This window comes from Prunus mume, linkage group LG1 (assembly GCF_029339155.1).
Source record: "Prunus mume cultivar Tortuosa linkage group LG1, ASM2933915v1, whole genome shotgun sequence".
Classification (NCBI taxonomy): Eukaryota; Viridiplantae; Streptophyta; class Magnoliopsida; order Rosales; family Rosaceae; genus Prunus; species Prunus mume.
The window spans coordinates 459,281-471,860 of NC_142698.1; the positions used below are offsets into that span (position 1 = coordinate 459,281).

Sequence of the window (12,580 nt, forward strand, 5' to 3'; positions counted from 1 at the left end):
AAAGTTTAATTTGAAGCTAATTGAAAAGGGAGCTGGGAGTATCCAGTCCAAAAAATCATCCTCTACTTTAGTTCAACAAATGAGTGATGAACCATAAAAAAAGAAAGAGAATATTTTTAAACCCAGATCATTACAAATATCATAAAAAACATGATACACACAAGTTTATTTCGAAGATGTTGACTTCTTCTGAAACATACATAGAAGGAGGAAAAACAAAAAACACTCACACTGTCACACACAAAGGAAGAAGAAGAGGTATAGCAGCACACTCTTATTCTGACTGACCTTTTGAGCTATAGCAACAGCATAGAGCTCACAAATCATATCACTCAATAATAGACCTAACCCTAGTAGACCTAGAATATAATATCTCTAGCCTTCAAACTTTGGGAAAATCCAAACACACCCCGAATTGAAGATATAATCGGCTTCATTTCCTTTGAAATGTATTTCACACTTTGGCGAAATCCTTCATACAAAGGAAATTGCGAGAGCCCAAACACAGAGACAGGAAGAAGGGCAACCACATAAATGAGGGACGTTGTCCACATCTTTTGATGATGAATCAAGAGCACAACAGCAGCAGTGAAGGTGAGCATGGTGGATACCAACGAGAAGAAGAGAAGGGCGAATCCTAAATGCAGCCTGAAGGGAAGAGAATGGTGAAAGTTTTTGTACTCAATCGGGGACGTCAGGATAGAGAGAAACGTGCACAAAGAAGTCAATGAGAAGATGAGCGAGATAATGTCCGAAACGGCGAATGTGACAAAGAAAGTAGAATGCCTGAGAACAGGAATCCCGTAGTTATCATTACCCCCGGGAGCCGTAAAGGCAGCTGCATAGGCCACGGTGGCCACCAAAGCGGCCACAGTCGAGCACGACTGGGCTGTCTCTTTTATCCATCCTTTTGCCAATTTAAGATCATTTGCATGCTCCTTCTCGAACAGCTTCTGCGCTGTCAGGCCCTGATTGTTCTGGTGCATGGCGTAATGACTTGGGATTATCTTTTTCACACGCTGGCCACAAATGGAAAAATTATTGAGGATGATGAACAATTTTGATCAAGTAAACAATAGATTTATAACTAGTTTCATTTCATATACTTCTGTTTGTATGTTTGAAGATAATTATAAAAAAATTAGGGAATTAGGCGTGTATATATAAAGTCACTCACCGCCATCCAACGCAATTCTTCTTGCAATTGAAATGCAGGACCAATTGAGCCTTGAGCGTCTACAGGGTAAGAACTCACATATGCAGCGTGGTGCAATATGGTGTTCCCATCAGTATCAATCCTGTAAGCCAACCTTGACGTTATTGATTTGCTCTTTTTTAGTATGTTAAAGATGGCCAGCCGGCGATACTTAATGGCCATGTGCAAAATGTTTTGTCGAGTTACAGGATCCAACACTTCCACCGCTTGAGGGTGAGACTCCAACATTTTTTTCACAATTTTTGATATTCCCATGCGCGTTGCTATATGCAAAGGGGTCTGCTTAAGGGTAGATTCAGAGGTTTGTTGTGGAGGATCATCTGATTTGTTTGGACATACCAGAGTAAATGTGTTGATATCGGTTGTTATATTTACCGCCCATGAATAGTCCTCCTCCACCAGCAAACGAGTGAGTGACGACAGACATTTTTGTTTTTTGATTTCATCGAACATATCACGGATTGGTGGCCATCCTAGTAAGTTATGATCGTTATATATATGTATCCATACACATGCATGAAAATGAACCTTCAATTGTACAAAATTAGTCTTAGATTGTCATTCTTGGGTAAGGCCTAATTAAAAACCTGGCTGTTAGATTGGTTCTATTTTATTTTTAGTTCTCTAACTCTTTATATTTGCAGTTACGCGCTTTTATTACATTCTAAACATATACGTTCGGTAGGTATATCGATACTAAGTTATGAACATCTTTGGATGTATATTAGAGTATGTATGATATCATAATTTACTATTAGAACTACATGGCCGTATCCTGTGGTGTGACAGGCTTCACCAAAAGTCAAAATGAACCATAAGTAGAACTAGCCCTAATACAAAAAAATAAGGCTTAATTATGCACATGCCCCCTGTGCTTTTACGTTTTTCTCAGATTACCACCTGTGGTGGAAAACGTCTCAAAGTACCCCCCAACGTATAAATAACCGTCTCAATTTACCCCATCCGTCAAATTTCTTGACGGTCCGTTACGAACAGTGGGCCCCACTTCGTTTCAACCTTTAAGCTGTTCGAATAAGGGTTTCTCAGTTTGTAAGAAAGGGGAAATTGGGTTTAGGGTTCATTGGAGAAGAGGAGAAGAGGGTTGTTGTCAAAATCTGAGGGTTCCTTCGATTTTGGGAGAAATTGGAGAAGAAATCATTCTTTGTAAAACTCTGAGGTGGAGTTTGAAATTGGAAGGTTGTGGAGTAGAAGATTTGGGATGATGGAAACAGGAGAGAAGCAAGGAGAAGGAGGGCATGGCCAATGGTGTCATTGTGGGAAGTTAGCACGGATGCAGACTTCGTGGACCAGTTCAAACCCAGGGCGAAGATTTCTAGTCTGCCCAAAGTCAAAGGTAAGCATGTTTAAGATAAAATTTTCAGTCATTATTTTGGGCATCACAAATTGATAGAGTTGTTAGTGATGAAATTGTCAGTGATTGATGAAATTTTCAGTCATTTTACCACCCAAATTTTCAGTCGTTGTTCTTGGTTGATACAGGGAAGGGGAGAAAAAGGATGTAGGTTTTTTCAGTGGTTTGATGCAGAAATGTGTGAGCGTTCAAAATCGTTGATACCTGGTTTGCTGAGGAAGATTGATAGGGTGGAGAAGGAAAATGCAAATATTCGAGCAAAGTCAAAAATATTGTGGGCTGCTATGTTGCTTTCGTGGTTGGTGGTGTTTGCCATGAAGATGAATTAGGCACTTTGGCAGTAGTTCATTGGGCATTGTAATTTGATACCTGATGTTAATGTAATGTAAGGCATTTTGGCAGTAGTTGCATTTTGGCAGTAGTTAAGCATTTTGGCAGTAGTTAAGCACTTTGGCAGTAGTTTAATGGGCAAATTTAATTTGAGAACAAATGCTAATCTAATGTAAGACACTTTGGCAGTGTAATGTAATGTCATTTGGTGTAATGTAATGTAATGCTAGTTAAGTTTACTGGATATGTAATTTGTTTAGGGGTTACAAATGGTGACATGAATGGTAAGCTGTTTAGAGGTTACAAATGGTGACATGAATGTAATGCTAGTTAGTTAAGTAATGTAATGCTAGTTAGTTAAGTAATGTAATGCTAGTTAAGTTTGATATGTGATATGAATGGTAAATTGAATGGTAATTTCTTGATGAATGTAGAAGAAGATAACCAAAATTCAGTTTTCCCTAAAAAAGCAGGACCTGCCTTCTTTGCCAAAGTTTATGGTGGATATGTAGCTTTTGGTAACATGCCAAAGTTTACTGGAATCTGGAAAGCAAGAGGCAAAGCCCAAAACTAGCAAAAGCACCTGTCATTATAAGCACAAACCAAAACAGAAAAGGTTCCAAAACAGAACACAAACCAAAACAGTTCCAAAACAGGTTCCAAAACAGACCAAAACAGGTTCCAAAACAGATTCCAAAACAGACCAAAACAGGTTCCAAAACATATATCTTAGCAATATATGCACAAACCAAAACAGGTTCCAAAACAGATTCCAACCATAACAACCTCAGGAAATATGCACAAACCAAAATAGGTTCCAAAATTGGTTCCAACCATAACATACATTAAATATTCAGGTTCCAAAACAGGTCCAACCATAACATACATCAAATATTCAAACCATAACATACATCAAATACATTTAAATGTTCCAAAACAGTAACATACATTAACAGGTTCCAAACATAACAACCAACAACCATTAAAGTCTTCCACAACATTCAAGGATGAAAAAAAGGATCTTTGACAAAATGGCTCCTCTGTTGATCTTTCATCCTCTTCCGACGTTGTTGTACTCGAGATAATTTGGCAGGTTCAGGTGTTTGAGATGGCTGGGATTGAAAAGCATCAGCTGCTTCAGATGGTTGGGATAGAGAAGCAGCAGCTACTTGAGATGCCTGGGATTGAGAAGGCCCTTGGGAAGTGCTTGACTGTTTCCTTTGCCTTAATTGCATACTCTGTTGTCCGCCACTTTGGTCTCCACCATCTCTCCTTCTTACCTAAAACAAATAAAGGCTTAGAAGTTTCCATGATATAAAATTTTGATGAGTGAAAACATAGTTGAAACTGTGGCACTTACTGCAAGTTTGTCCTTGGCAATGTTCCTCTTCCTAGTAGGCTTTATGTTGGGATTTCTAGGTTCCTAATAACCAAAGTCATCAAGTCAGAAACCAAATCAAATACATTTAAATGTAAAGCAATAATTCTAAAAACCACATACCTTACAACTACTTCGATTATGCCCTTCTCCACCGCAATTGGCACACTTTAAAGGGAGGCCATACCTAGGAAGCTTATATGGATTAGAAGGAAGTTTAGGTTCTTCAACAGATTGTTTTCTTGTCTTCTTAGGCCTACCAGGCTGCTTGTGGTATTTCGGAGGGAGTAATGGAGGTAAATTAACCTTCATCCACTGATCTTGGCTAGTCATAGGCATAATCATTGGTTGATAGGCTCTCAAATAAGCCTCTTTCTTGTACACTGCATCACAAAAGTCCTCTGGATTCCCATGAAACCAACTTATTGCAGCACATGCATGCAAACATGGTATTCCATTCAAATCCCAAGCATGGACATGAACAAGAGTGGCCATTCAAATCAACAGCAAAGGTGCGGCCACTATGGTGCATTACTTCAAACTAATTCTGTCCAGCAGCCTTAGGAATGCACCACTGAGCTTTTGCTTTGTTTTTCTCTAATATCTTTCTAATTCTTGGCCCAACTTGTCCATGCCATTTCTCACAGAGAACCCTTCTTCCCGCCATCAACAACATTATATACAACCGAATTCTTTCTAGCATAGTCAGAATAGGCTTGTCTCGGGCATCCAGTATGCTACGGTTGAATGCCTCACATAGATTGTTCATAAGCATGTCACACTTGGAATCACTCTTGAAATATGCCCTACTCCAATGCCTAGGATCTTTCTCCATGAGCCAATCATGTGCAGGTTTAGACAACTGCAACATCTTTGTCATCTCTGCATGAAACCATGGCACTGTTGTGGCTCTAGCAATTGCTTCCATTTGATGTTTCAAGGCAAGACCTCTATGTTCCAAATAGAAGTTCCCATATAGATGTTTCAAACAATGTCTATGCTCTGCCTGAGGGAATAGAGTATCCACAGCATCTATTAACCCTTTTTGTTTGTCAGTCATAAATACATAACCATGGCTATTTGTAATATTGAGATCACCACTCAATAATTCTAAAAACCACAGCCATGTTGAATTGCTCTCAATCTCTACATATGCATAGGCAAGTGGAAACATTCCGTTGTTTGCATCAACTCCCATTGCAGAAAGCACTTGCCCAGGGTGAGGCCCTTTGACATGACACCCATCCAAGCAAACCACAGGCCTACAACCATCTAAAAACCCCTTCTTGCAGGCTGCAAGACAGATGTAAATTCTTTGAAACCGTGGCCTATCACCTTCCATTTCAGATTTAATGATAACTGTACTTCCCACATTCCTGGTTCTTAACTCATGACAATATTCCCACAAGACTTCATATTGTTTGCTGTAAGACCCCTCTACAATGTCAACTGCCATGGCTCTTGCTCTGTACACAGTTGCTCTAGATGGTCTGTAACCATAGTCTTGGTGAACTTGCTCTACAAAAGAAGAAGCAGTCCAATTTGGATTGAGCCTTAACTGCCCAGAATATCTTTCAGCCAACCAGCCAGCAGTAGCATGTATATTTTTAGTCCCCTTGCTACAAACATGTGTAGGATTAAAGGTTTTCACCTGCAGGTAAGTGCTACCACTAACACTTGAAGCATAGATAACAAAAGGACAGCCCTCTTCACATACTGCTCTTATTTTGTTACGGTCATTATGCATAAAAATCAACTCCCTTCCACAATTAATGGAGTATATCCTCACAGCTTTTCTAAACAACTCGGCAGTTGCAAACCTTAAACCTATTTTGAAACTTGGGTTTCCCATATCAATTTCAGGTCTGAAATCTTCACCTTTTGGCATCCTCTTCTTCTTCCTTCTTACTTCACCCACTGCATCATCTTCACTTTGTGAACTATTTGGGCAGGTAAGTGTAGGTGACTCTTCTCCATTGTCTGACTCATCATTTTGCTCTGCATTAGGATCATTGTCAAAAATACTATGATCCACATAACCTTCAAACCACTTATCATCATTCTTCAATAATTCAATCTCTTCATCACTCTGTGCATAGTCACTGTCTTCAAAGTCTGGATCACTGCTATCATCATTCTCAGAACAAGAATATTCTTTATCACTGCTATCATTCCCCACTTGGCTTGAAGTTAAGCTCACTACCTTCAAGTACAAAACTACGACTCTGCTATTGCTTTTAGGTACCATGCTCATACAAGCTAAAAGTGTACTATCAGATATTATTTGAATGAGTCTGCTAGTTCCAAACTCTTCACCATAAAAACTCACATCATACCCATCGTCATATCCCAAATCTTTAGCCATTCCAAATAGCTCTAACATGGACATATAGTCAACCTCACAGTAATCAAACCAACTGACTTCACCACCTAAATAAGACCACTGACTGTCCTTTCTATTTTTCACTAGTTTACCTCCATGGAAAAACTTAAATGTGACAACGTCATCAGCATCTTCATCTGCGTAACAGGAACATTCACTTAACAAATGGAAAAAAACACACAAAGAGAAAAGAAGGACCACACAAAGGATAATACAAGGAACACCCAAGGACCACATAAGGTATATTGGGGCCAGCACAGAATAAAAAAATATATGAAAGAACAAAAAAATTTCCAGCAACACACCACACTAGGAACATGCAAGGACCACACAATGATCACACCAGAACCAGCAGAGTCAAAAAGTATACAAAAAACAAAAACAAAATCCTAACAACAGTTCAATGCACATGCCAAAATCAAGAAAATCGAGTAACAATGGGTCCACTTACATATGGGTTGACAACCTCCAGATTCTCTAAGCACCACCATCTTCGCACCTTCTAGCCTTAAAGTCTAACGCCAACGAATGATTTCTTCTCCAATTTCTCCCAAAATCGAAGGAACCCTCAGATGTTGACAACAACCCTCTTCTCCAATGAACCCTAAACCCAATTTCCCCTTTGTTACAAACTGAGAAACCCTTATTCGAACAGCTTCAAGGTTAAAACGAAGTGGGGCCCACTATTCGTAACGGACCGTCAAAAAATTTGACGGATGGGGTAAATTGAGACGGTTATTTATACGTTGGAGGGTACTTTGAGACGTTTTCCACCACAGGTGGTAATCTGAGAAAAACGTAAAAGCACAGGGGGCATGTACATAATTAAGCCTTAAATGACAGCTATAGTCAAAAGGAGCAAAATTAAAATCTAACCTCACACCAGGTTTAAGGAAAATGTTTCTTAACTAATAATGGCTTACCAACATTTCATATATAACTTATTCTTTTTTTCTAACAAAATAAGTTGTTTTAAAGATTTTATGCAAGGATGACATTCTATATATATAACTTTGAAAGTTTCATTAGTTACTTGTAATATTCTGTGAACAACTAGACTGGGAGGGCTGATTGATCCTGCTCGTCAAGTCATCAGTAGAAGGGTAAATCCCTGAACAATAAAGAGCGCACAAAGATCAGCATTATCACATCAGAAAGCCTTGCATAAATAAAGCTTGGATTGCACTTCATTCTGAGAGTGGAAATAGCAATGGCAAGGCTAACATGCATGCGGCTGTAGCCCAGGTAATCCTTTTAAGAAAAAGAAAAATTACCATTTATAAATGGGGCTATAGGCTGACTCATTGGCATGGCCATTGATAATTTTTTATATAAACCTGAAAAATGGGCCTAAGTTGATCCTAAAAAATAATAGATGGTTGTTCCTAAATTGAATTTGTGAGTTTATATCTAATTCTAGTAGTAGCAGTAGCGTAGATAGTACATTTATAAATGAGCATCTTCCATATGTTTTTGCAAAATTTGGCTTCGAAGGCATATGGCATTTGGGCTAGCAATTGAAGACTTGTGAGTCCATTGCTTTCCTTTCTATTCGCAAGATTTGGGTACTCTTTTAGTAACCAAAGAGCAGTCTCTGCATTGAAAGAAAACTGTGTTAGTAATAATAAAGTCAAATAAAAAAATATTAGACTAATGTTTATTTGGCAAGATTATATATTCGAACCACACATTCAGACAAGAATTAATCTTAATTCACAGCTATATTTCATAGATAATTAACATATATAACTAATAATGCAATTGTCAGAGGAGAGAGAGAGAGAGAGAGAGAGAGAGAGAGAGAGAGAGAGAGAGAGAGAGACCAAAATGTTGGCTAATGACTGCGATCTGAAGAATGGATAAGTTATCATGGTTTCTGATGAAGTGGTACTCCATAGCCTCCTCCTGCTGCTTCTCTATATCCTGCTGCTCTATATCCTGCTGCTGCGGCTGCAGCTTCACTTGGGAAGCCAAATATTTGACCAAGTTTGTGTGACCGAAAGCAGCAGCCCTGTAGAGTGGGGTCTCTCCTAAGCTGTTCTGAATCTCTAGCATACTTTTATAGCTACGATACTTTTCCTTGACTTTGTTCTCCTCGCTCATCAAGATCACTGTTGCCTCCAGATTTCCAGACGCAGCCATCTCATGCAGAATGGTATTGCCATAGCTGTTCCCGGTTGTAAACGCATACAATAATTTCTGAGGCTCTTTTATTATTAGATCAATCAAAAACCGAAGCACGTCGTTGTTTCCGGCAACGGCTACGACATGTAGTACAGTGTCGTTGTTCGTTGACAATTGGCGGACTACTTCATCTGGCTTCTTCTTGTAGAATTCTTTTAGGGGTTCCCATTCGCCGTACATGGCCCATTTATATGGCTTTTCGCTCTGACGCAGTGCCTTTCCTATAAAAACATCCTCCTCCATCTCCTCCATCTCCTCCATCTCTACCTATATTATTTTTCGACTCAATTCGTTGCTTTCTTTATAGAACCGCGCGCTCTCCACTACTCTATATATGGCGAGTAATATTTGACATCCCCAATATCACCTTGCTTTTTTTTCTTTATTTTTTTCTTTTCTTGAGCATCACATACCTTGCTTAATCAAGTAACAAAGTAACTTCCATCGTTCTGGAAAAAATAAAAAAATAAAATTAAGTAATCAAGTAACACAGGTTTCACGTTTTGGTACGACTTAAGTATAAGCAAAAGTAATAAAGCGAAAGTGGAATAACAAGTTAAAAGAAGCATCAAATAAATTAAACTTGTTATATGGATCAGCCAATAACATAGGTTTCACGTTATGGTACGACTTAGGTATAAATATAGATAGAAGGGAGCTTCTCTATTACAGAACAATAATGCTACGGACACCAACTTCTTAATACCAATATATATTGCACGCAAGTTGTGTCATCTCTCATGGCAACCCTGTCATCTGCCACATCATCTTTTTCCTAATTGCTTATTTTGTTTGGAAAAAGAAAAGAAAATCACCAAGAAAAACAGTAGAAGAGATGACCCAGCAAGTTTAGATCCAATTGTTGAACCCATGCCAGAAAAATAGTTGTACTTTTACTGTTTGTTTACCGTGAAATTTTTTTTTTTCTTCAAAATTTTCGTCTATTATTTTCGATATCTGATACTTTTCCATGCATGAACCACTAATCTTCCCCTACCTTGTGCTTCAATACCCAGCGTCAGTCTGCGCATCTTGTCTTTGTGATATGCTTCCATTCCTTTCATATTTATACACATTTAGACTTGTGTGAAGGTATAGGTTATTCTTATTATAGAAATTTTGGCATAAGTGCAATTCTAATGAGAGGTGTTGGGTGCAATTCATGCAAAAGTTGTTGTTGATCCCATTTTTGAAGAGTCTGTTAGAGCAAAAATTATTCAAATAGCAAATAAGACATTTCGATATAAAAGTGCATCACTGAATATATGGAACCTAAAAGTGCATTTTTGAATATAAAATCTGTTTTTGCTCATTTTCATAGGTCAACTTCTTAACCATTGATCACCATATTCCGGTGCTCGGATGTGGTAAAGTTCTACAAGAAACTTGTTCCAATGAGTATCAACTAAAACATATCCGAAATTTAACTCCATTGAACAAGTATAACCCCCCAACCAATCCAACATTGATCTTAGCTTTGGGAATTTGTTTTGGGCCAATTTTACTTCCACAAGGGAGCGTTTTAATGAATTTAAAAACCAGATCTCATCATGACATGAAGAATATAAGATTATCTTATATTGGCCATTGGCATCTGCTGTCCATTGGCCATGGATAATAATATGGGGTAATGGGGATTTGTTATGGTGACTTTACATTCTTAGCCTTGGTTTTGCAGTAAGCACTCCAACAAGAAGTATTTCTTTTGCAAATGATATTATTTTAAAGAATTTTAAGATGCAAATTAATTGTTTTTTTACACATCAATTCCCTTCTCTTCTTGAAAAAAAATCCAAGGATATTGGTGATATTGTGGGTTATTAGTATTGTATTTTTATGTGTTATCTCTCTATTTCAGTTGCTTTCGCTGCATCGGAACTTCCATTGCTATATCCTTAATTTGAATATGTATGAAATACTGACTTTATGTATGTGTTGGCCTTTTATTTATTAATTCTTAATTAGTAGTGAAGTTTGTTGACCTTTTAGCAGTTCATGGTATTGGAAATTAATGCAGCTAAACAAATCAATTTGCGGACATGCAATAGTAATAATAATTGGGGGAATGCTAACAACATTCTCTTTAATCTTCTCATTTGGACATTCTCCCTTTTTTGCTTGACATGTGTCATTCTCCTTACACTTAAAACTATGTCATTAATATATTATACGAGTTAACTTTTTCTTTCCAAGTTTACCCTTAAATGTATTCAATTTATCTAAAAAAATTTCATAACTTTCTTATGATATTATTATTATTTTTTTAAAGAAAATGTCTGCTTTTAAAAAAAGAGAGGAAATGTCCATTTTTTTTTAAAAAAACACAAAGGATTTTTTTGTTCCTATCTAAACCCTTTTTGTTAAAAAAAGAAAAAAAGAAAGGGACATTTCCTCTTAAAAGCATATATTTTCTTTAAAAAAAAATAATTGACGTTAGAAAAAAATTAATAAGATGGTAAGAAAATTGTGAAATTTTTTTGGATAAATTGAATACATTTAATAAGGGTAAACTTGGAAAACAAAAGTTAGCTTGTATATTAATGACATTATTTTAAGTGTAAGAAGAATGACACATGTCAAGCAAAAAAGGGAGAAGATTCAAAAGAGAAGGTTAGAGAGAAGGTCGCTAGCATTCCTCTAATAATTGTATTAGGATATTACTTTCCCTTCATTTTTGTTATTGATGGTCCTGAAGCAGTTTCTATCTGGTTTGGTTTAACGTGCATCATTTTCAGGTCTAATTTTCTAGGCACCAAATTCATTATTTATGATACCCAGCCTCCCTACAACAGCGCTCAGCTTTACCCACCTGGCCAAAGCCGTCGGTTTTACTCTAAAAGGTCTCTCCCAAGGTTCCTACTGGCAGCTACAACATCGCTCAGGTGACATATGAGTTAAATGTACTTGGTACTAGGAGGCCACGCAGGATGCACTGCAACATGCACTCAATCCCTGCCGCATCCCTTGAGCCTGGTGGCATTGTCCCTGGCCACCTGAGCTTCTCAGCGCTCCCTTGAGGACTCATTCGGAGCATATCCTTCTCAAAATCAATTGATAATTCAACTGAGTTTAGCAGTGCTCGATTCTCTGATATAGTCGGGTCCCATTATGAAGATGAAGGAAAAGAGAGACCATTGATTCTTGAACAAGGCACCGAGATGGCATGAGCAGTTGCAGTGTTGGTGCCTTAACTTCCGTGGAAGGGTAATATGATTGCCTCTGTCAAGAACTTTCAGTTGATGGCAGCTACATCGATTGCTGGTGCACCGACACCCTCGCAACCACCGCAGCCAACCCAATCTGACCATGACAAGATCATCCTTCAGTTTGGTAAAGTTGGCAAGGATATGTTTACCATGGATTACCGGTATCCTTTATCTGCATTTCAGGCCTTTGCTATCTGCTTGAGCAGCTTTGACACCAAATTAGCATGTGAATAGAGGAGAGAAATTATGGCAAGAAATAGAAAGTGTAGTTGGTAATTCTTTCTAGGCCTTTCATATAGATTGTGGTTGTTGTATGATGTCACTGTTACAACTCATGCTAGACTGCATGTGCGGAACAAGAAAAGTGCACATCGGACGAGGGCCTCTCTCCCTCTGTTTTTTTTTGAATTGTTTTTCTTTTTTCTTTCTATTTTCCCAATTCTCTATCTTTTGTTAAGACATTGTTTTATTATATGCTTTGAAAATAACAGTCTAGACTAGGTAGCATCAA

The 12,580-nt window shown here is 37.9% G+C and overlaps 2 protein-coding genes, 1 long non-coding RNA gene and 2 pseudogenes across 4 annotated transcripts; 2 read left to right on the plus strand and 3 right to left on the minus strand.

The window, feature by feature from the left end:
• Positions 1 to 359: 359 nt before the first annotated feature.
• On the minus strand, positions 360 to 1,613 carry LOC148920602 (uncharacterized). Its single transcript, XM_089044231.1, has 2 exons — positions 1,178 to 1,613; positions 360 to 1,019 (listed from the first exon to the last, which is right to left on the minus strand). The coding sequence occupies exons 1-2, from the start codon at positions 1,469 to 1,471 to the stop codon at positions 360 to 362; spliced, it is 954 nt and encodes a 317-aa protein (XP_088900357.1). The 5' UTR covers positions 1,472 to 1,613.
• A 451-nt stretch (positions 1,614 to 2,064) lies between these two features.
• On the plus strand, positions 2,065 to 3,157 carry LOC103318832 (uncharacterized). The gene is made up of 2 exons (XR_513243.2): positions 2,065 to 2,570; positions 2,717 to 3,157. It is a non-coding gene; the product is annotated as an uncharacterized LOC103318832 (long non-coding RNA).
• A 678-nt stretch (positions 3,158 to 3,835) lies between these two features.
• On the minus strand, positions 3,836 to 7,507 carry LOC103326498 (uncharacterized; annotated as a pseudogene). Its single transcript, XR_016123383.1, has 3 exons — positions 4,420 to 7,507; positions 4,279 to 4,341; positions 3,836 to 4,198 (listed from the first exon to the last, which is right to left on the minus strand). The product of XR_016123383.1 is annotated as an uncharacterized LOC103326498 (transcript).
• A 197-nt stretch (positions 7,508 to 7,704) lies between these two features.
• Positions 7,705 to 9,146, minus strand: LOC148920603 (uncharacterized). Its single transcript, XM_089044232.1, has 3 exons — positions 8,503 to 9,146; positions 8,124 to 8,273; positions 7,705 to 7,790 (listed from the first exon to the last, which is right to left on the minus strand). Exons 1-3 carry the CDS (start codon positions 9,122 to 9,124, stop codon positions 7,705 to 7,707), a joined length of 858 nt encoding a protein of 285 aa, XP_088900358.1. The 5' UTR covers positions 9,125 to 9,146.
• A 2,644-nt stretch (positions 9,147 to 11,790) lies between these two features.
• On the plus strand, positions 11,791 to 12,474 carry LOC148920604 (tubby-like F-box protein 14 pseudogene; annotated as a pseudogene).
• Positions 12,475 to 12,580: the final 106 nt, after the last annotated feature.